Below are 25,824 nucleotides of genomic sequence, written 5' to 3' on the forward strand. Positions count from 1 at the left end.
TATTGTGCTGACTGATCGTAAGTGGTCACCGCCCATAGACATTGGAGTAAGAGATTTTAACCATTCCTTACGTCGCCAACACGCCACCAACTACGGGAACACGTAATGTCCATTATGTTAGTAGTTACACTGGCTCACTCACCCTTCAAACCGGAATTCATAACTAAGTCTAAAAACAATACTAAGTAGTAGTAGAATATAGAATATACCATGAGTTGGTGGTACCTACCCAGACGGCTCTGCACCAGGCCCTACCACAAAATATAATATCAGAATAGCGGAATGTGTTTGAACATTCATATATAATAACCGGGCTTAAGTAGATATAGATGAGCCGAGATGGCCTAGTGGTTAGAACGCGTGAATCTTAACCGATGATCGTGGGTTCAAACCCGGGCAAGCACCACTGAATTTTCATGTGCTTAATTTGTGTTTATAATTCATCTCGTGCTTGACGGTGAAGGAAAACATCGTGAGGAAACCTGCATGTGTCTAATTTCATTGAAATTCTGCCACATGTGTATTCTACCAACCCGCATTGGAGCAGCGTGGTGGAATAAGCTCCAAACCTTCTCCTTAAAAGGGAGAGGAGGCCTTAGCCCAACAGTGGGACATTAACAGGTTGTTACTGTTACTGTTAAGTAGATAATCGCCTCATAAGTGGCGTTTCAGACACAGCTGTTCCTATTAAGTAATCATATATTTACGACAAATCATTAAATGATACACGAAAAAACACGTGAAAATCATGAAAAATTATCCGAACATGTAATATGTATCGTTAAAATATGAACTACTAACATTGTTACATTTAATATTCTCAGCAATTAATAAAATTCCCATCGTTCGTTATTACCTTTCGAAAACTCGAATTTACGTTTACAAAGGTTTTTATCATAATAAAAACTAACTCAATTAACGCATAATATTTTATATTATATACAAATCGAATTATAAGCGAAGCAATTAATAAAATTGATTGTACCGACCGTATGTGAAAAAGTGACCAAATTTTACTTGAACGCTTTTTATTGAATAAAGCTAAAGTACAGAACATTGAATGTATTAGTTAAGTCGGAATTTAAATAATATTTCATCCAAAAGGCTACCCCTATTATTATTATTATTCTTTGCTCTTTGATTCGGTCATCTGAGATATTATGTTTATTAGTATAATTATGTACGGAATTGAATATGCTTTATAATTTTTTTAATTACATTTTTTTAATATGTAAATATTTAAACAATATATAAAACAAAATGTTAGGTGCAACATGTATGTTTGTTTTCATATACATTTCAGTTGACAAGTTGTCTATGACGGTTGAAATTTGAACTTTACCTCGTTTGTAAATTAAGGAATGTGCTTTATAAATGAATTATCGTTTTAAAAAGTAGACACGACTGTGTATAATTCTTGTAGTTTATAATTTAATTAACTGATAAAGTTCATAATTGTGTTATAGCATTAATATCACGGAAAAAGTCTAGAGAATGGCTTGAATCTCATGAGGAAAAGTATGTTTGTTACTTTTCTTTGTATGCCTCGGGTTTATTTTTAGTATATACAATTACTGTACACAACTTCTGTGTTACTTTATATATCGTGCGCAAACATAATAAACGTATCGTATATTTTAACTACGGCAACAAAATCAAAAAAAATTTTTTTTTTCGATTTGTTTACCTAAATATCGGTCAAACGAATTTTAATAAATTAGGCACAGAGAGATTCGGAGAGATATTTAAACTTTAAAAGATTTAAGTGTCCCTTTTGAAGATTCCATTTCTCTTTAAGCTGTACTCTAAATTATTCAGTAACATTAATTGGTTATTAGGACGTGTTTTTGTGTTTGGAAATGTTGCTCGTTTGCCACAACGGCAAGGCGGGGTTGTCGGGGGCGGGCTCAGCGACGCGGCAGTTGGCTCCAGCCCGCTCGGCGATCGCTCGCTTTACGCGCCTTTCCCCCTTCATGGAAATCGTCAATTTCAGAAAATAGTTTTATAGCGAAAACTGAAAATGAAACAAATATAAAGTGTAGTGCAGTGGCTTATGTAATTTGTGTTGAGTGTGATGCGAATGGTTTGTGTATGTAATAGCTGTTGACACTCAGTGCGCCATGCGGTGAACCGCCGCCGGCTGCTATCAGCACGCGCGGATATGGTTGACCCCCTGAAAATATTTTGGGTTTTAACAAACAGTACTTATTTAGGTACTTATTAAGTTTTATAAGTTATTAAATTAATTTATTAATTGAAAGTTATACTAGCAATATTCAAATGACATATGGACGAGTCAATATTTTTCATCAAAGCTACATTAAAACACATATAAAGCTTATTTCTATATATATTTTCTAACACAATTACTTATTGCCATATATAGTTTCACAGTTGATGCCATGAGAGTGCAGAGTTTTTCCTCGTCTTATTTCTTTTACTATTTTTTATTGAAACGAAAAAAGCAGAAAAAAGATGAATCACTCTTTATTAATTCAAAGAGAAAACTCGTTGTGGAAATATTTTCACTTTGATTTTGATTTTCCATTTCTAACAAATCATGTTTTTATGTTTGATAACTCGAAAAGATTGGTTTGTAGATTATGGTATTCTCTTTACTGTTTTAAACTCAACGTTTTAGAATTCACATAAAACTACGAGTAAAAAGGTCGGGACAAATACAATTCAAGAGCTTGTTGGTATGGAAAATCTTCTATTTAAACTCCTTCAATGAACAGTACCTATTTTCTTTTGTTAATAAAAAATACATAAAAGGTGTGCATTCATTCATATCATTAGCATAAAAACAAAATAAATGTTATTATTCACAAGATTTAATTGATGAATTTATATATTATAATTGTATTTGTTACTTTTTTTAAACGAAAACGATTTATAAACTATTGCACGGGATTAAATAAGTTTCTAAAATTGGTTCAAATGTAGGTCTTCATTATCACCTAAATATAGATTTTGTAATCAATACCAATCAAGCTTAATACACTTCTTAAAAAAAAACTCAGTTTTAATTCTACAAGCTAAGTAAACAGAACTAAAGTTTTAGAATACATATTCTGATTTTAGAATACATATTTTAAATTACAATACATATTCTAATTTTTGCAAGCATGCAAAAAGAGGCCCAGAAAGAGAATCTGAGTACTCAAACAAGCCAGAACAGAGCTCTCGGGCGCAGACGTACAAGGAGACCCGACCCCAGCTGAACTGGAAAGAGGGTTTGGACAAAGAAGAAGAAGACATATTCTAATTTTTCATTCATATTCCTTTGAAAGTGCGGTGTAACTTTTCTTCTCAGAAATATTATAATTGGACTTCATAAAATGAACTCCTTAAAATTATCATAGAACTGTTTTTTTTTTAAACTATTTTGCTGTATATTAATTAATTCTATATGTAAATAAGAAAGATATATATATATATATATATATATATATATATATATATATATATATATATAATATAATTATATATATATAATTCTTTCGTTATATATATATATATATATATATATATAACGAAAGAATTATTAATAACATATCATATTACATGATATTCCTTATTTTTCATGTGTCATTTGGCTAAAGTCTTACAATCTCATTACCCCACAATAATATTAGTCTCGTTCGGACATTCTATTTCATGTGATGGGTAATCGCTTACGTAAGTTAAAGAGCCTCTAAGTTAATTAACAGCTTTTGTGGCAATTATTATTATATCATACCAAATAAGCCAGAAAAAGCAATTCAATTATTAACATACTATATTTTAATTATACATTTATATGAATACTATTTAACTGTAAAAGTTCAACTGCAATTGACTTCATACTATAGTTAAGTATTTTGTAGCTCAATTATATATCTTTTAAAGCAAACGAGCACGCAAATTATTGAGAATTCAACTATGGAAAACAATTTTTGTAAATAGAATTGTACGTTAAACAATCATTATGATATTTGATTCATTGGTGCTATTCTGTGGGAATTGATATTGTATCTCAAATATTAAGTATTGAAAACAAACTTAATGTAATACACTGTAAAACGTTAGTATCAAATTTCTTAATATAAAAAAAGTACATAGTCCGTTTATTGCAATTAATAATAGTATTACAATTAATATTAAAATAAAAATCGAAATAGATATTAATTAAGTTTCTTAGGCCAACCCCCATTGGAGCAGCGTGGTGGAATAAGCTCCAAACCTTCTCCTCAAAAAGAGGAGAGGAGGCTTTTAGCCCAGCAGTGGGACATTCACAGGCTGTTACGAAGGCCAAAGAGCCGTAGACCAGGTTCTTTTTAAATGTCATTTTTCAAGAAAAAAAACAAAAAGTGATAGTACTTCGAATTATAGATTCTACTAAGAAGAACAGGCATTTAAATAAACTGTTACTCTTATTTACAAGTTTTTATTTAATTAAAATGTTAGTTTGTGTAGGTCATTGTTACTAAATTTTGAACGTATTCACTTGGTGGTAGGGCATTGTGCATAACCGTCTGGCCTCCCCACTCATCAGAAATGCTACCGCCAAACAGTAATATTGTGTTACGGTTTGAAGTGTGAGTGAGTTATTGTAACTACAGGCACAAGAGATATAACATCTTACTTCCCAAGGTTGGTCCGATGCACGGATTTTTTTTTATGGGCGATGGTAACTACTTACCATCAGGTGGCCTATCTATCCGTCCGCCTACCTATAATATTATAAAACAACCGATGCGTTTAAAATTTCTGCCAAGTAAAAGATTGTATCAAATTAGATTTTTTTTTATCTTATTAATTAATCAAATTATATGTTTTTTTATATTCGCCGGGAGGGCAAATGACTCTACTCCACCTGATGGTAAGTGGTAGTAGAGTCCAAACGCGACGTCGGCCAGTACAGACGGGAAAAACGTTCTGCACTAGCCGCCTTCGCCTTGCCGACCCGCAAGATGCCTCTTCACGCCTCGTTTGAAGGAACCCGGGTTGTAAGAGGAGGGAACACGCGAGCTGGTAAGGAAGTCCATTTTTTGGAAGTGCGACAAAGAAAGGAGTTGCCAAAGTTTTTTGTTCGCGATGGAATTTATGTCACAGTTAGGCGGTGACATCGAGAACCAGCTCGCGTGGACTTAAGAAGGAAGGGGGAAGCAGGAATTAGAGAGAATAATATGTTTTATCATCGGAATCAAATATACAATTTCTATAGCATTACTGCTGTCTACGTTATTACACTCAAATCGCTTAGATAAATATTCTCTTTTTAATTGTAAGCAACTAATTGAACGTAATTATTTTCTTGTTACGTAAAACGAAGTAGCAATTTCCCAAAAGAGAATCTACTTATTATCTAAGCTTAGAATTGTCTGATAATCAATTGTAAAAGGGACCGTTCGCTATATTTTCTCCGGAATTCTTAGTAAGAATCAATTACTACATAAATATTGGAATATATTTGATTTTCATTGCACTTTGTGAAATTTTATCATTTCATTTGACATTACACATTACAGTACGAAAAGCCAAGGCCTGTTTTTGATGTTTCAATATTATGTTAATTACTATTGCATAAAATTACTTAGTTCAGATTAAATTTCTACAGTAAAAACTGAAGGTCATAGTCAAATTTCTAATTTCAAGGTCAAATTTGAAGGTTGAGGACTTTGATAAAAAATTAAATAATAAAAAAAAGAAATATTTATCGATTTCATATTGGAATTTTTAATAACAATTATATCAAATTTATTAAAGCATTTACGAAATATTAAACCTAATAAATATTTTACAAATAGTTAGGCTATTAAGGAAACCTATTGAGAACACTTTTTTTTTCGTAACATACTTTTATTACTCATAACATCACGCTAATTTTTTTTCAAAGGAAAATGTAAATAAATATGCTTAAATGTTAGTGTTATTAAATCCTGTTGGTAGTAAAGCTGTTATCTTAATTGAGCACTATCTTACCCGTACCGGCATATTATTGCTTACAAGGCGATACCTTTATCTTATTTTAAAAACTTACCTAAATGTATATATATCTTTGTGTGCTAATAATATAGCCACTTTAACGGAGCGATTATATGAAGTTGAAGATATAAGTGGTCCAGATTCCCTTGAAATAAATATTTTGCAAAATACTAGCAAGTCTCATAACTTTGGCTGTGAGATATGTAGTAACAGCCTGTGAATGTCCAACTGCTGGGCTACGGCCTCCTCTCCCTTTTTTTTTTGAGAAGGTATGGAGCTTATTCCACCACGCTTCTCCAATGCGGGTTGGTGGAATACACATGTGGCAGAATTTCAGTGAAATTAGACATGCAGGTTTCCTCACGATATTTTCCTTCACCGTATAGCAAGAGATGAATATCACATATATAATCCCAAATTAAGCACATGAACATTCAGCGGTGCTTGCCCGGGTTTGAACCCATGATCATCGGTTAGGAGTCACGCGTTCTTACCACTGGGCTATCTCGGCTGTGAGATATATCGAATGCGAATAGTCTAACATAACATTTCCTTTTATATATGTTTATATACAAGAAGTACTGTAGGTATAATTGCTCCATCCATTTTACTTATAAAAGGTTAATATAAATTTTATTTATCGCCAGTTCGCTAGCTATAGTCGTTTGTTAAATTGAAAATATTTCTAATATTTATAAGCTCAATTTATTTTAAGGCAGAGTTGAAGATAAAAAACACTAAAAGAGACCTCTAGATCCTGACACTTCCAAGTTCAATGGAATTTATTACATACATATATATTTGTAACTTTGATAAAAACATGTTTAGCAGTGTAATTAATTTTATTAGGATAAATAGCTGCTCCGCGCGTTTTCACCGGCATTGAATGCTCCTGTTCAGAACTCGTTCCGTGGCGTGACGTGAAGTTAAATAGCCTTACAACCTGCCTTCCTTAAAAATTAGGCTATCAAAAACTAAAATTTTCAAATCCGACTCTTTCAAGCAAAAGTGCGAACAAACTGTTAAGCTTTATCATATTTGAATAAATATTAAACAAAAAGATTGGTTCATTAAAATCGCCTTTGATATTTATAATTTAAAACAGAACTTTCAGACATATAGTATTACAATATCAAGTATTTAAAACATATCGTAGCGATAAGCAATCATTATATTTATTACGAAATATTATTTCAGTCTTTATTTTAGTATAATGAAGTCGAGATATTGCTAGAGTATTAATTTTAACATCCGATTTGTTAATAATAATAAATTATCTTTATTCACATACAAAGTTACAAATGAAGTCCCTGATTTCTGAGCTAGGCTCAAAGACCTGTATTACAGAAATCAGTGTCCTCTCTCATTTTTAGTGTCATATCGTTCTATGTAAATAAAAATAAGTGATTAATAATAATAAGTAATAATATTTTTTTTTTATAGAATAGGAAGGTGGACGAGCATATGGGCCACCTGATGGTAAGTGGTCACCAAACGCCCTTAGACATTGGCATTGTAAGAAATGTCAACCATCGCTTATAGCCAATGCGCCACCAACCTTGGGAACTAAGATTTTATGTCCCTAGTGCCTGTAATTACACTGGCTCACTCACCCTTCAAACCGGAACACAACAAAATCAAGTATTGCTGTTTTGCGGTAGAATATCTGATGAGTGGGTGGTACCTACCCAGACGTGCTTGCACAAAGACCTACCACCAGTAATATATATATTTTATAGAAATTCATCATTCGACTAACTAACTATACCCGCAGTTTTATGTGTTTATATTATTTGTACACGCCTCTTTCATATATGTAATGTACATAAACTTGTAGGTATATTTATCTCTTTAACTAAATACAACTAGTAAGTTTACAAGATTGCTTGACGTTTCGTGGTTACTGCTACAGTCCTTAGAGACGACACGTGAAGTTATATAGGCTTTGCAAATCAAACGAGTAGTTCCTGATATTACTGCGTTTAAACGTACTACTTTTAAGAATTATAATATTTTACTTTCTATATAAAATTTCTAGTATTATTTATATATTTATTTCATACAAAACTTTATTGATTTTTTTTTATATGATATATTTATAGCCGTGGAGTACCGGCTTAGAATAGTACTCCCCCAATCTCATCCCGTGGGTGTCGTAAGAGGCGACTGAGGGACGGGGAAAAGGGGGGATGGGCAGCAGCGTCCCCCCTCCCATAAACATCTTACCCCCTACTGCGCTCGCCAACACGCCTGCCCAGCGCGGCGAGTATGGGCAAACCACCTCCCTAAATGGCAGATGCGCCCAAAAAAAGGCCCCCAGTTACCGGCAAGCCCGCTAGGCCCGACCAAGGTAGCGGTCGCGGTATCGGCAGGGCAGGGGGTGCTAAGAATCACCGGTTCACGGCAGGCTACCGTATAAAACGACTGAAAATGGCAACGTATAATGGACGCTCGATGAGGCTGGACCATCACCTCGCCGAATTAGAAGTAGAGTTAAGTCATATAAACTGGCATATACTGGGGTTATCTGAAGTCCGAAGACAGGGGGAGGACACGATAACTCTAGAGTCCGGTAACTTACTCTACTTCCGCGAAGGTGATAACCTCTCCCAGGGTGGTGTCGGTTTTCTAGTCAAAAAGGATCTCATTAGCAGCATTGTGGAAATCAGTAGTGTGTCGAACCGGGTAGCGTACCTTGTCCTAAAACTTTCCGACAGGTACTCCCTGAAGGTTGTACAGGTATATGCGCCAACTTCGACATACTCTGATGATGTGGTCGAAGCGATGTACGAGGACATCGCAAAGGCCCTCAACGACACCTCGAGGGCCCACTACAATGTTGTTATGGGAGACTTTAATGCTAAAGTGGGAGTACAAGATAGCGGTGAATCGAAAGTCGGACCTTACGGCTTGGGCTGCAGAAATCACAGGGGGCAAATGCTGGTAAACTTCCTCGAAGCGCAGGGGCTTTTTTTGATGAATTCTTTCTTTCAAAAGAAGCCTCAGAGGAGGTGGACCTGGCGAAGCCCCGATAACGTGACAAGGAACGAGATAGACTTTATCATCTCGAATAAAAGGCACATATTTAGAGATGTTTCAGTGATCAACAGGTTTAATACCGGAAGTGATCACCGCTTGGTTCGAGGCACTCTAAATATCAACTTAAAAGCCGAAAGATCGAGAATGATGAGGTCTACTCTCCGACCTACCATGCTCCAAGCTGCTCAAGGCTCCGAAAAGTTCCAAATGGAACTTCAAAATCAATTCACCGCGTTGGAAACCATAAGCAGCATTGATGAGAGAACCGACACGCTGGTCAAAATACTGCAAAACACATCCCGCAAGTGTTTTCCGCCACAGAGAAGAGACAACGCACCAAAACTCTCTGCTGAGACACTCGAGCTCATGAGAAAACGACGAGAACTACCATCGTTTTTGTCAGATAAGGCCTTAAACCGAACAATAAAAACGCTGACGCGACGCGATCTCCGACGCTCCAATACCCGTGCCATCAAGGCTGCGATTGAGCAAAATCGGGGATCGAAAGTGTTCGCTCGCAAGTTTGGGAGGCCGCGTCTGACAAAACTTAAAACTGAAAATGGTGGGGTCGTTACCTCTAGGCCTGAGATTATCGGAGAAGTAGAGAGGTTTTATGGGCAGTTGTTCTCTTCAAGATCGGATAAACCCATGGGAATCAGTATTGATGACCAGCGCGCCCCTCTTATGCGCCATTACTCCGAGGAGCTCCCGGTCGTTGACCAAGGAGAGATTAGGGCGGCTCTAGAACAGCTTAAAAACAACAAATCTCCGGGAGATGACGGAATCACAACAGAGTTGCTTAAGGCAGGCGGGACTCCGGTCCTGAAAGAGCTAGCAAGCCTCTTTAATTCCGTCATCCAACATGGCAAGACCCCGGAAACGTGGAGCGGGAGTGAGGTGGTACTGTTTTTCAAGAAAGGTGATAAAACCCTCTTGAAAAACTACAGACCAATCTCCCTCCTGAGTCACGTGTATAAGCTGTTCTCAAGAGTCGTCACGAACCGTCTCGCCAGACGACTTGACGAGTTCCAGCCCCCAGAGCAAGCCGGCTTTCGATCAGGCTACAGCACCGTGGACCACATCCATACTGTTCGGCAGATTGTGCAGAAGACCGAAGAGTACAATCAGCCGCTGTGTATGGCATTTGTGGACTACGAGAAAGCCTTCGACTCCATCGAAACCTGGGCAGTGCTCGACTCATTGCAGAGATGTCATATCGATTGGAGATATATCGAGGTACTGAGATGTCTGTACAACGCCGCTACAATGACTGTCCACATCCAGGACTGTAAGACGAAGGCGATCCAATTGCGCAGAGGGGTGAGACAGGGGGATGTAATATCCCCGAAACTGTTCACCAACGCGTTGGAAGACGTTTTCAAAACGCTGGATTGGACTAGGTATGGAGTCAATGTAAACGGCGAGTACATCTCACACCTTCGATTTGCCGACGATATCGTCATCATAGCAGAGTCGCTGGAACAACTCACCGAAATGCTGCGTAGCCTAGGCGAGTCTTCCCGGTGTGTCGGTCTCGGCATGAACTTGGACAAGACCAAGGTCATGTTCAATAGGCATGTCGTGCCGGGACCGATATACGTCGAGGGCAAACCTCTCGAAGTTGTTAGTGAATATACCTACCTAGGACAGATTATACAAATCGGTAGGAACAACTTCGAGAAGGAAGCCGATCGAAGAATTCGCTTGGGATGGGCAGCATTTGGCAACCTTCGTCAAGTCCTCAAGTCGTCTATACCGCAATGTTTGAAGACGAAAGTCTTCAACCAATGCGTCTTACCTGCCATGACATACGGTGCCGAAACGTGGACACTAACTGCGGGACTAGTCCACAAATTCAAAGTCGCTCAGCGTGCTATGGAGCGAGCTATGCTCGGAGTATCTTTGAAGGATAAGATCAGAAATGAGATTATCCGGAAAAGAACCGGAGTCACCGACATAGCTTGCAAAATTAGCAGGCTGAAGTGGCAGTGGGCTGGTCACGTATGTCGTAGGACCGATGGCCGTTGGAGCAGACGAGTCCTAGAGTGGAGACCGCGAATCGGCAAGCGCAGCGTAGGGTGCCCTCCAGCCAGGTGGACCGACGACCTTAAGAAGGTGGCGGGCACCAACTGGATGCGGAAGGCGGAGGACAGGGAGCTTTGGCGCACCTTGGGAGAGGCCTATGTTCAGCAGTGGACAACGATTGGCTGTTGATTGATATATTTATAAGATTGTTATTGTCACGGGTACCAAGTTTAAATACTTAGCAACATATTCGCAACACGCATATATGGGTCTTAAATTTGTCTTGTGGCTAGCTTATAATACTGTAGATCCCGAGTTCTGAGATCTGAGAGAAAAAGAAATAGGGCTACAGTCAACAAATTCTGAGTAGTAGTCCAGAGTTTGGAAGCTAGCAGGATCCACAAGCCCGAGCCTCGAAAAGCACGTAAAACCATTCTGAAGTCTTTCGTACTTTCGTATTTCCCGTTTCATCTAATTCTAAGAATGAAATACTATATATTTGTTGTTATACACTTGTAAGCTATAATATTTATTTATTTATTTATTTACAAAATATAAGTAAACATTACAGGTTTAACCTAAAGCATTTACTTATTTAATTAATACACTTATTCCTTAATTATTATTGTTTGTATGTATTCCGCTGCCGGTTTGCGAAATACAGCAGGCGATGAGTTAAACAAGTCGAGGCTTAGATTCCAGGCCAGGACACCATTGAACAAAGTCAACGCGCGTATCAAAGGTGACTCGCTCACCAGTACCAATGCCAGGCACCGCAAATAGCTTGTGTCGACGAGCGCGAGTGTATTTGTCAGGAACGTTTAATGATATAAGCTCTAACACTAATATTAGCTCTAGATCTAACACAATATATTTCGTGCACTTAGATAACTATAAAATCTCCGGATCGAATTGGCCAGAAAGATCATCATTTGTTTAATTCCTATGTTCTCAACACGCCCAAAATTAGGTTTAGCGAATCACAGTGGTTAGCACAAATATTTTACTAAAAGTAGGTAAATTATTGTAATCAGATGTTACTGGTTCGTTAATAAAGGTTAATGTAGGTCAGATGAATATCGCCCCACATAAAAAACAGGTGGAATGAGACTTAGAAACAGACCCTGACAAGTACTGCGATAATGGCAGAAGGTCGTATATTTACACATACATACATAATATTATATTATATTTATACGATATAATTTTAACTATTAGTCACTATGCCTCTGAAATCAAATAAAGTAAATTTTCATTGCGTTAAATAGTATGCCAGACAGTCAGACTGCCATATTTGCTCTGCCATGTATATGATCACAATCGCTTATAAACACTACGTATTGTAAAAATATTGACCACTATTTACAAATTTATTAAAAATATTAACCACTATTTACAAATTTATTAAAAATATTAACCACTATTTACAAATTTATTAAAAATATTGACCACTATTTACACTATCAAATCGCCGCCAACATATCATCTTATATTCTATGTCCTTTTTGTCTTTACACTGGCTCATCCAATCTTCAAAGCTGAAGTCATAGGAATAAAAGGCATTGCTTTTGGTAGTGATGATGTGGCACAATTCCCTAGTATCAGTTAAAATTAAACTCAGCTCATAATTAATATATAAAAATATAGTTTTATTTATTAATTGATATAGAAACATTTAAACCTATTTCTATAATATTATTCTGCATTAACTTTATTTTTTCGCTAAAATAAAGTTAATGCAGAAACTCTTAACGAAAATTAAATTTAAACTTTGTAATAAAATGACAATGCCAGATCGTGCAACGGTTACAAGAAATCTGATAGAATATTAAAAAAACTCTTGAATATTGGATCACTTCATAATGAACTCTCATTAAAATTAAAATTACTACAATATTGATACCGTCAGATGTGTCCGTTATCTACAATATAATCAAAAAAATACAGCTAAATATATTTTTCGTTTACATAAAGTTAAGTGAATAATGGTGTGCAGTTTTTATCCATTTGTAACATATTTGAAAAAACGTTAAGCATTAGCATTTCAAATTTTGACCACAAGTTGTAGAAACGACACGCGAGGATGGTTTCTACAGAGGATAAAGAAAAATGCTTTGAAAAACAAATTTTATTTTAATAGTATCACTACTCTTCCCGGCTTCGCATTTATATCATAAAACAAACATACGAACAGTAATTCTTGTTCTCGTTTGGTACAGGGCAATCGCTGTCTTACGCAGAACTCTAAAATTGCACCACAATCTGATGAATAATTGAAGAACAAGATGATACACAAACAAACAATCATTTCTATTTATTCAGATTTTGCTGGTAAATTCACAAAATGTGAAAACACGTCTTCCAAGTTGACGTAATCGTTGGCGACAAGACGGTTAGATAGTTTGATATATTTTTACATAAGCATGAAACTAAAGATTGGTCTGACATGGAGTTCGAAATAATTTATCCGAAATTTCATTAAACGAAACTAGTTTAGAAGGAAACACAAAAACAACTTCACGGACTTGTCGGTGACAAGGGTGCCTTCACAACTTTACAAATGTATGCTTTTATATGTCTAAAGGCAGACAACCAATATTTACGGGTTGAATCCGCAAGACATTTGTTATATAATAACGAAAAAAATGCTTAGTAAGTGTGACCGTTCTAGTCATATTATAGTTACCGTCATAAAAAAAACACTAATAAACAAAGGCATTCTTGACAAGATTAGGTAATAAAAAGCGTAAAGTTATTATCTGTTACTTTATTATACAATATAACAAAAATTAATATATGTATGTATTGTAATTACAAAAAATAGTCTAATTTACATTTCATGATCTTTAATATGACAAAATAAAAATGCTTGTTAAAATCATATTACTTTTCTGTACTCCTACTGGTTAACAGTAGGTTATTTAATCGCTCTTATTACAAGTATTTCGTTAAACGTATTTTAATGTCGCCATGTGTAATTATCAATATGTAAACATGGTACCTATAATGCGAATATATAGTGTGCGAATGCAAAAATTTGTAGTACGGTAACCGTACCGTAATATCCCACTGCTGGGCTTATTTATTAGAAAAGAACCGAGATGGCCCAGTGGTTAGAACGCGTGAATCTTAACTGAAGATCGTGGGTTCAAACCCGGTCCAGCACCACTGAATTTTCATGTGCTTAATTTATGTTTATAATTCATCTCGTGCTTGACGGTGAAGGAAAACATCGTGAGGAAACCTTTCACATGCGTATTCTACCAACCCGCATTGGAGCAGCCTGGTGGAATAAGCTCCATACCTTCTCAAAAAGAGGAGAGGAGGCCATCAGCCCAGCAGTAGGACATTCACAGGCTGTTACTGTAATATCTAAATACACAGTTTGTAAAGAAAGAAATAAATATAAATAATATTATAGAAAAAAAACCTCGCAATTATATAATATTCTTTTCTTTTTCGCGATTTTTTAATATACATAAATCACAATATTTTCTTTAAATCAATATTTTGCTCATTTAAAATGATAAAAACGTTGAGTTAAATGACGTTAGTATTTCAGTGTAAAGTTGTTTGGACGTATAAAGTTTTTGTTTAAACATAATGAGAATTGTACAAATAAATTCCGAGTTAAGCCTGAAGGTATTAAAATATCTCAAGCGTGTGATTATACAACAATATTTGGAGAAATAATAGTAACAAAAACATTGCAAATGCGAAGTATTTTGTTTGTACCAACAAACACATCAGATACGTGTTTCAACTCTTAACGATCACCTTTGTGCTATTTGCGGTTAGTTGTCTTACATCTATTGTATTTTCTTAAACGGATCTTTAAAAAATCACCAAAAGTGAATACTTTTTTCTTTCCTTTTTTTTTAGATATTATTACCGTTCGAATGTGCTTGGTCCTCTCTTTGTGGGTCCCTATCAAAATTAGCTGTAAGTAACTATAGGTAACTGGTATGCAAGAAATTATTTTGTATATTTTATCTACGTACTTTTATTTTCATGTCATGAATATTTTATTTTTATTTTTTTATAAATTGTTTTTTCCATCCTGTACTAAAAAGCTGTATTGTGTCACATACCTAACTCATACCTTGAGGCGAGCAACTGTTACGGACGTTACATTAAATTTGTTAATTTTTGTCGTTTTCAGTAAAATTATTTGTTTTTTTTTTTATTTTATTTTAATAATTGGATCTGCATAGATACTACATATAAGCTTTTCTTTCTGTAAATACTTTCTGTAGCGGTGTTTCAGCTAAAAGGATGTTTGAGCCATGTTTACAGGTACATCGGGTCTTACGTCAAATCGATCTGATAATTCGCGGCCAATTGATAGCGTAAAGAATATGTTATACTTCTAACAGTGCGTGTCACAAGTACCTTTAAATTGACACTTATCTGTAGTTTACTATTAAAAATTTACTTAATTGTTTTCAAATAACCATGAAAATAAAAGTTTTAGTGAAACTATACAACTATACATAGGCGTATGGCATTTAAAAGTAAACATAATATACCTTTAATAATAGTGCAATATTAATTCTATTCAAAAGCGTCATGTAAAAGACAATCTGTTTGTTTTTTTAAAACCAATATGAAAAAAGTTCCCTTGTAAGCAAGTAGTTCGCTCTAAACTTGTTTCTCTAGTTGAAGCGGTACGTAAGTAGTCGTCATACAAAACAGTTTCTGCATTAATTATTATAAAACCGATTTAAATGCTATGTATCATAGTTATTTATTACATTTTCACATGAGAAGAAAATGATTATTTAAAGAAACGATGTAGTTCTATTATTTGGGTCTTCCATATTGTATTTTATTAATATTCTATCGTAAAACAATATACTGTAAAGTGTGTCAGTGCAATAAGACGCGCACCTGGGGCTAGACAGATTGGCGACACGGCGTCCACAACCTCCAGATGAGACAATAATTCAATCTTAAGCCACCGAAGTATGTCCTATTATACACACAATGAATCGAATACATAAGCTCATATAACAAAGTTAATATGTCCCTGATAACTTACAAAGATCTTTATTTCGAATACACTGGCTTGTGCTCTTTATACTTATAGAATTGTTTTTAAATAAAATAAATAAATAATTAAAACATTTGAATAAAGCTTATACCAACAAAAACAATTTTAGGTTATGAAGTCATATTTATAAATATATCAATATCTGTTGGCTTCTTATGTATACGTGATACGAGTGTATTTGATACTGGTAATAAAGATTTTTCTAAAAATTGTGACGTGAATACATATCAGCACCAATGATAAGATGGTCATAACCAGCTTATCATTGGCGTTATTATATATTACGAGTATATGAACCGACTACGCAAGCAGGGACAATGTATACGCTTTTACAACAGGATCTCACTAAGTCTTCGAAATTCGATTATAATTTGTAATATAAAAATTAAATGACAAGGAACGTTTGTGAGTTAAAGGATATTAGAAAATAAATAGCTTTTTATATGATAACACACATTAGAAATTAAACAAGCGCATAAAGACCATTTCCAATACAATTCATAAATTAAGTTTTTAAACAAAAATTGTTTATAATGATTTTCACAATTAATAAGTAGTTGCAATGCTACTATATTGAACTTATATTATTATAATGATTTGAATATTATTTTATATAATCATAAATATATATATATATATATATTAAAGTAAATAATAAGTAAATACCTTAGAAATAATTTATATTTATACTATAACTTATTAAAAAAAGACGTAATACAATATTTTAAATCGCGAAATTATTTATATTTGGGTTATATTTGTATCTGATATTTGAATAATGATCTATATGAGTATTAGAACATTAAATATCGATAGAAAGGCTACGAGCTGTTATATGCGGTCAAATAAAAATTGATTACAGACCCTGCTTCCGATAGCTTTCTGATCGAGATCACTTTTAGAATATATATTACTCGAAGTGCCTCAGCAACTCCCAGCTTCATTTCTCATTTCATCAGTCTCCTGATAATAATCTTGGGAAACTCGTGGGTTTCTTTTATTCATTCGATAGATGTTTTTATTAGCTCGGAATTTCTTTTAAAATATCTACTTGCTGTTTCAATAGCTTGTAAACTGAACAATCTGTTTGGAATCATATTGGATATCAAAAAATTATATTTTCAATTCATTCAGAAATTTTATTTTAATAAAAATTCCTTTTATAAAATTTTAATAAAATTAAAATTTTAATAAAATTCCTTGATTTTATTAAAAATAAAATTTCTAGGTTTTCACTTATTATTTACTTTAATATATATATTTTTATGAATATATTAAATAATATTCAAATCATTATAATAATAAAACTAAACTGTAAATTATAAAAAAAAATGATCTTTGTGAAATTTGCGTGATATAGTTGATTTTGTGCTATTCCGAGTGGCTATGTAGTAACTTTGATTGAATCGAGGTAGTCTAATTAATATTAATTTTAGCAACCTAACTTGACGTTTTAGAAGGGCCAATAGAATGTACATAATATAATCTATAAAACCTTTTGGCTTATGGTGATAAATAACAAGATTCCTTACAGCATCTATAACTGCCAACATCATAATAAAAAAAAAAACCCATAGCACTCAGTAAAACAATGCAACATTCCGGAATCCGTTATTTCACTGTGATTAATAGATTTACAAAATGTCTCTACATTAAAGATTTAGTCAAAAACATATTCAAAGTCAAATAAAGAGCCAAATATATTTTTGTCAATAAAATATCCCTCCGATATACTACGCCACTAAAATTACTATATCAATTGACGTGAGCTTCCTTATGGCTGTCGATCCTAAAAAACCTTAATCGCTTTTAGCTTTGTTCTATTTTTATATTCTGATTATAACAAAACAATTTACAATAAATACGCTGTTAAAATAAAACCAACATAAAAAATGTTAACCCTTAAAAGTTTTCAATATTCGACACATTTACCAGGTCATGACCTCGTAACTCTCAACTTAAAGCAAACAACCCCCCATATCGAAGAGGGGCATTATTATTATTATACCATTACATGGAACACATGAAATTAGTTTTCTTTCAGTATTGGCACGGGAATACGCCATAAACGTAGCGCTTTAATACTTAAAACAACAAATAATTCATGAGTACACACATTTTTTCGTTTATTTAAGCTATATTATGCAAAAAAATCAAAATATTCAAAAAAAGTTTTAAAAACTTTTTTGAATGGATTACGCAGATAAAGCTATTAGGTTGGAGGAGGTATTGATTACTACTGAGAAGAACCGCTACAAAAATCTGGTGTTACTCTTAAGAATCAGAATATCTAATGAGTGGGTGGTACCTACCCAGACAGGCTTGCACAAAGCAATGTGAATTGTATGTGGGATTTTATCTTAAAATTTAATTCCTTGCCCTGAGAAATATATAATTTTATAGATATTCCCATTTGTGTTGACGGTGATTATTTAAAAATAACAACGTTCACTAAGGAATGGTCGTAGAAGGTTAGAGTGTAATCGACCTAAAGCATCGTTTATAAAGTTGGAGTAATTTGGATATAATTTGGGACTTACAGAATAAGTGAGTACGTCATTTGGTAATAATTCTCCGCTAAAAATATTATTATATAGTGGTCGGAAAAGCTTTGTACCTTTCACCATAAAATGTTGAATATATCCGGACGAGCTATCGTTAAAGTAATATCGTTTGTGTAATGTTATATCAGTCACTGACCCTTAAAAATCTTCGTTAAAAATGTTTTACAATGTGACAGTTTTATTTTCCATTTTTTAACTGCAGTTTTATACGAAATAAAGTGCCGCGCGATAACCATTGTGATTTTTTATTCGTTTCTTATTTCAATACATGGTATGCTGCCATTGTCTGAATTGTTTTGTGTTATATTAAAAAAGCCAAGCGTAAAAGTAGTGTAGTGTTCAAACTACATATTTATAGTGAAATGTGTCAAAATTCAATATCCTTCCTTTGTTCCTCGAATAATTATATATTTCATTGAAGGAGCTTCGTGGAATAGTTTTGAAATGTTATATCCGTTGAAATGTACAATTCGCACATAGTGCGAAGTTTAACGTTATGTATGCGTTTAGTGAACTTACTAAAATAGTTCTGACTTAGTTATTTTAGTTTTGAAAATATATTTGAAAGAATTAAAATCTTGATATAATCGTTTGTACTTAAAAAATGTAGTGTATTCGCGGCCAATATCTTTAATAGTAAAGTCAGAATAATCGTATTTATAAAAGATAACAGTTTAAAATTTAGTATCTTATTAATTGTAATTAACTACAATTATTATTACATTTAAAGGATCTAAAAATCGTATGACCATTAGTTTGTTTTCAATATTTCATGAATGAAATACGAGAGTCAGAATAGCCCTCCTGTTTAACCGCAATAATAATAAATACCAACCAGCGCAAAGGTATATCTAGCAGCAAGTGTTTTGAACAAAGTCCGCATACTATGGATTTCTGGTTGCCAATAATTTAGACTTATTGAGCCCACAATCCAAAAATATCCAGGATAAAAGCTGCTATCCAGAGTAGCACTCGTTTTTTTATTTTACGTTTTCCGCATCAATTTGCTATTTTCGAACTCTTTACTTTTTATAGTTTTTAATGTTTATATATATTTTATAATCGTCTCATAAATTTTGTATCTTGTACGATAAGAATTACTTATTGATAGATTTTATACAATATGGGACGCACAACCGTGACAAAAAAAATAAACAGTATTTTAACATACTTTTATATGTACATGTAAGTTTCTGATAAAAAATATCTGGTGTGAAATCTAGAGCTACGGTTTCAAGCGTATCGCTGTGCTACGATACGCTTGCGTTTTCAACTTTGCAAGTTTTTAAATATTATTAAAATAAAGTGCACGTAAAATCGTCTTATTTTAACAGATATTTCGTATATAAATTATCGACATACCACTAACCTCTGACACAAGTTGTAGTTTATCGAATATCAAGTAATAAAAAGTATCATATTAATTATGCACGCGACAGTTACAATGTAGTCCTTATTTTAATTTACTTAGCACAATACCCAATTTAAGATGAGATGATTAAAGTCAGCCTAGATACACACGCACATGTAGAACAATAGAACACAACGATAATTCATTACTTACATATAGATATGTAATCGCATCTCTAACCTAAATAAGTCCTACTTTTTGCTTTCTGTCCTATAATCTGAAGCCACTCGTGATTCATTCTGACTAGACTTACTTAGAGCTAGCGTACCGTATAAAAATATAACTATAAATATATTTCAATCCTTTGATTAAAATGTGAAAAAATGAACCTACCCGTGAACATTTGTTATATGAAAATACAAGTATCGGAGTTTTCAGTTACGCATGAGTGATCGTGAACTGATAAAGCTAAAAATGTTGCATATATAATAAAATCATTGTATGGTCAGGAAATAAAACGCTCGAATAAATATATTTGCTTAAACCTTCCCATTAAGTTCGTTATTTTCGTTAATACGTAAAATATTTGTTTTTGTAATGAATTAATATAGACATGCGGTAAACAAAGAGTGTCATTCCAATTATTTCGTTTAAATGAGCCTACAAATGGTATTTATTGAATCATCATTACGAACGCGTGTCAAGAGTTCGAAACACAGTTATTAAAGGTTGCACATTACACTTGCTCCATGTACTCTCTGGTTCAGCTTTTAGCTTTGTTTATTTAGTTTCCCGGCGGTTACTAATCTATTTACTATGTCACTGCTGTTACACTGGAATTTAATTTAATACTCTTTTGACATTACTCTATTTATTCTCGTATCCGGTTTACTCTTTGTACGGTGAACTAATCTTCTTAAATCTCTTTATCCATAGAGTTGTTTCTTTTATCAGAGACGTCCGGTACTATTTTTACTGGTTTTCATAAGCGCGTGTAATGTTTTCGCAATGTTATACTTGGAAACAATTTGTGAATATTTAACAGCTGCTAGCATTGACCAAGCCGCAGTGAAGCAGCGTGGTAGGTAAAGCTCCGTTTTTCTCCTTGACAGTTATTATTCAGCAATAAATAACAGACAAATTTAGGAATTCCATGCATGTGTTTGAATTATTTCGAATGAGTAATTGATGTTATATTTGCGATTTACAATTAATGAAGACGAAACGTACTCACCACAGAACAGTTCAGGTTGTATTTGGTAAGCTATGTATGTACATATATTGAAACGAGATCAGCGAGGCTTCTAATTTCCAATAAATACTCACTCTATTTTGTCAATATAATGTAGATTACTACTAATACTACTTTAATGTTAAATGTGTGTGTCATAATAATAAATAACACATTATGTGTATGTTTCGTGTCTGATTTCAAATCGTTCTCGAAACGTTTCTGCTTTTTTTCGAAGGATGTCTGTCTGTGTCATCTGTATGTGTATATTGTATATTTATTCATCAACTATTCTAGTTTTATCTATTGTTATTTAAAAAGCCAAGATAGCTCAGTGGTAAGAACGCGTGAATCTTAACCGATGATCCTGGGTTCAAACCCGGTCAGGCACCACTGAATTTTGATTTGCTTAATTTGTGTTTATAATTCATACCGTGCTTGACGGTGAAGGAAAATATCGTGAAGAAAGCTGCAACTGTCCAATTTGTATTCCACCCACATTTGAACTGCGTTTTGGTATAAGCTCCAAACCTTCTCCTCAAATAAAGGAGAGGAGACCTTAGCCCAGCAGTGGGCTAAGGCGTCCTAGTACTATTCTTATCTCATATCTTGATGATGATAATATTGTCTTCATAAATCGGAGTTTTAATGAAGTTCGAAATTTCAAGTTTAAAGAGAAGATGAATGTATCATTGGGTAAATTATATTGCATTTTATTCTTCATATTGCTTTGCTTGTGTTAGTGAGGTCTTTTTTTAAAGAATAGGAAGGCGGGCGAGCATACGGGCCACCTGATGGTAACCAACGCCCATAGACATTGGCATTGTAAGAAATGTTAACCATCGCTTACATCGCCAATGCGCCACCAAACTTGGGAACTAAGACGTTATGTCCCTTGTGCCTGTATTTACACTGGCTCACTCACCCTTCAAACCGGAACACAACAATACCAAGTACTGCTGTTTTGCGGTAGAATATCTGATGAGTGTGTGGTACCTACCCAGGCGAGTATGCACAAAGTTCTACCACCAGTTTATTAACTAATAGCTAATATAATAGACGCCATAAGAAGTGACAATTATACTTCTTAAAGTGCCATTATCTATAGTTCATCTTGACTACTTATTAGGAGTTGACTCATGTGCTTATCTGCCTTTCTTCAATAACATAATAAAAAAGCATACTAGTTAATCCTTTAGTTATCCGACTAGTATTCCTTTGTTCTATTGTTCCATGACAATTTGTTATCTGTGGTAAATACCGTTGTTTATCTGATGAGTATCATAACATTCAAAGTTGATATCGTGGTTTGGGGAAATCGTAGGCTGGATTTGATGTTTTATGGTTTTAAAACTTGGCGGTAAGGCTTATGCAAATCTGTCTGGGCAGGTACCACCCACTAATCACTTATTGTACAGGCACAAAGGACATAATATTAACCAAGGTTGGTAGTGCATCGGCGTTTTATGAAACTGCTAATATTTCTAACGTCACCAATGTCTATGGACAATGGTTACCACTGACCACCTACTGACCAATATGCCCGTCCGTCTACTAATAAAATATGCAGTTTTATTCGCATAAATTGCGCTTATTACGTTGCTAAGGACTCGTAACAATGAATAAATATGATAATATTATGATGCATTAGTAATTACACTATGATATCCGGATAACGAAATAAAATGTTATAACAATACGTACATTAGTATAAATATAATATTTGCCTAAAGTGCCGGTAGATCCTAGTGAATATAATACGTGGTTGGTAAAAATAGCGTTCAATTCTAAGCAAACCTAGTTGAATATTCATGTGCTTAATATGCGTTTGAAATGTGTTTTACACTCGGTGGAGAAGGACAACATTTTGAGAAAACCTTGAGTGTCAGATGAAATTCTGTCACAAGTATATCAACCAACCCATAGTAAAGCAGCATCGTGGAATAAATTCCACAACTTCTTAAAAGAAGAGAAAACCTTAACCCGTCAGTGGGAAATTTACGAGTTCTTACTTATAATCAGTAGTGCTAGAAATGGCGGTAATATTTTAGTATTTATTTTAGCCTTTCAATTATATGTATTTGTAGCGTGTCTATGACTTATGTACATTGTGCTTGATATTATTTTTATGCAAATACCTTGGAACTCTGCCAAACAAGTACTATTGTATTTACTATTCAATGTATCTTTAACGATTCTTATGGAATAAACTAGGTCTTTTATATAAGACTTTCTAACATTAATTTATAAGAATTCTCTTCAATATAAAAAAGGCCAATAATAGTCCCTCAACTAAAAACTTCCTATTTAAGAAAATCAATTTTAGGTCTTTGTCTGTCTATTTGTTAGAATTTTTCGATTTCGATTCATTCGAACTCGTGATCTTCGGCTAAGATATAAACGTTTTGTCACTGGGCCAACTCTTCAAGTAATATATCCTAATTATTTCTTAACCAGACGACCCGTATAATTTGGTCTGTCGACCCTTTCATCTGTCAAGGCTTTAATATATTACTTTATTTGCAAAAAAGATCTTCAATCAAACGTTGTGAAGAGAGACAAATATAATTTGATTATTTATATTTTTTATTCGAGCCAATAATTTATTTTTTTGCTCAAATTATTCCATATGTTTTCTATTACGTAGAACCGCCTTAATATCTCAACGATATATGTCGCTTAGTAACCAGTCGCCATTTACGAACTCATATATTATCAAACTAGTTATATCAATATTAATATAACATTATTATATTATATTAAGACCAATGCTACATAAATTATAAGTTATTATTATTTATAATTTTTTTATAGATTTATTATTAGAAATACAACAGAATTCACTTTCGTTGTTGTTACTTCTTACTCGCTGTTCTAAGCCTGCGTTGTTTATTACAAAACAATTTGTCTCTATGAAATATGCAACTATAAAATAGTTTTCATTCTAGAATATTGAGTTATTCTTTATTTATTCTAAACTTTGCGCTGCCATGTCGTAAAAAGTTTTATAATATTAAGTTTCAAAATAACTGTTATTTGATCAGAGTAATAGAAGTATACATTTCTTAAAAAATAAATTTGTTATTGTTATTTTTTAGAATATATAAAAGAACCGAGATGGCCCAGTGGTTAGATCGCGTGAATCTTATCTGATGATCGTGAGTTCGAACCCGGGCAAGCAACACATAATTTTCATGTGCTTAATTTGTGTTTATATTAGGTCCTTATGAAATTGGCGTTTTGTACGGGAGGAATGTAAAGTCAATTTTTTTTTGTAAAATATATTTAATTAATCAAAGTATACATCGTTATTAGCTTAGCCTTTAATTCTTCGTTTTCCACTTTGGTCTCTGGCCGTCCACGGGGTTGATTTTGTAATTCCAGAACGAAAACGTTGAAACAAAAAACGTACCGTGCTTTCTTTTGCATCACCAGCGCAGTACACATCATTAATCCTTCGAGCTGTTTCTGCGGCACTGGTGCCACGGTAGAACTCGTGTTCATAAATATACCGATATTTCATGTTTTCCATTGTGCGGTAATAAGCGACGCCAAAGAAAAAAATAATGAGGACAAAACCAATGAATGACTGTTTTCAAAACTCAAATGTACCAGCTAAATGAATTTATAAATTTGAATTTGGAATTCTTAAGCAAAGAGGAGATATTTCAGATCAAAGTGGTCAGTACGACAAAACGCTAATTTCATATGTAAGGACCTAATAATATATTATTTTCCACGCGAAAAGGGAGAAATGTTGGGTAGCCATAGCCACAGAAAAGGACATACCTTTTCTGTACGCTTGACAACATGTATGAAAAATTTAATGATGATCGATTGAGTAGTTAAGACGTGAACGCGTCACAAATAAATAAATAAACAAACAAACTCACTTTCGCATTTATAATATTAGTGAGGGTTATACTTTATTGCACAACATAAATCATAATTTTGTACATAAAAGCGGCTTGAATGCTAAAATCATTTTTATGGCTACATTGAGAAGTGCAGAAAGGAACGATTGTACATAGGTGTACATATAGGTGTTTGACAGAAAAATAAAATAATTCATATACATAACATAACTAAATATTAATGCGAAACAATATATACAATTAAAGACACATGACCTAATTTGAAATCAAATACAAAACAAACTAGAGATAAGTAACAATGTATATTTAACGCTATGCACCCAATAGTTAATTATTATACAAGCTTGTAATCTACCAATATCACAAATTATATCAATCAATAAAAGTATCAGTGACAGCCACTTAGTAAGGTTAATATCGAAAATTTGCTTGATCCGAGAAACAAGCGTCGTAAATACGTCTTGTTCGAAAGTACCCAGAGAAGGGCAGCGCCTCGTATCTATTGGGATTTCATCTAAAATATTCCGGGGGCGATAGGCAACGACTGGACTGGACATACGAAAGATCGCTTCGGAAACAAATACGCCTTTAATAATAAAAAAATATGTATCTATTATGTTGAATGACTAACTAAAGTATAAGCACACTTTTGTTTTATTATATGAGTATGATTATTGACTATATATTATAAAACAAAGTCTGTCTATTACTCTGAA

At 33.7% G+C, this 25,824-nt stretch overlaps 1 protein-coding gene across 1 annotated transcript in view; it reads left to right on the forward strand.

Moving 5' to 3' along the window:
• Positions 1-2,064: 2,064 nt before the first annotated feature.
• The window catches only part of LOC126781424 (neural-cadherin-like), a 101,806-nt gene continuing 78,046 nt past the window's right edge, over positions 2,065-25,824 (forward strand). Inside the window, exon 1 of the mRNA XM_050506392.1 lies at positions 2,065-2,213. Within this exon, the coding sequence (XP_050362349.1) occupies positions 2,162-2,213 (52 nt within the window). The 5' untranslated portion in view covers positions 2,065-2,161. The remainder of the gene's footprint in view (positions 2,214-25,824) is intronic.

Source organism: Nymphalis io, chromosome 3 (assembly GCF_905147045.1).
Source record: "Nymphalis io chromosome 3, ilAglIoxx1.1, whole genome shotgun sequence".
Taxonomy (NCBI): Eukaryota; Metazoa; Arthropoda; class Insecta; order Lepidoptera; family Nymphalidae; genus Nymphalis; species Nymphalis io.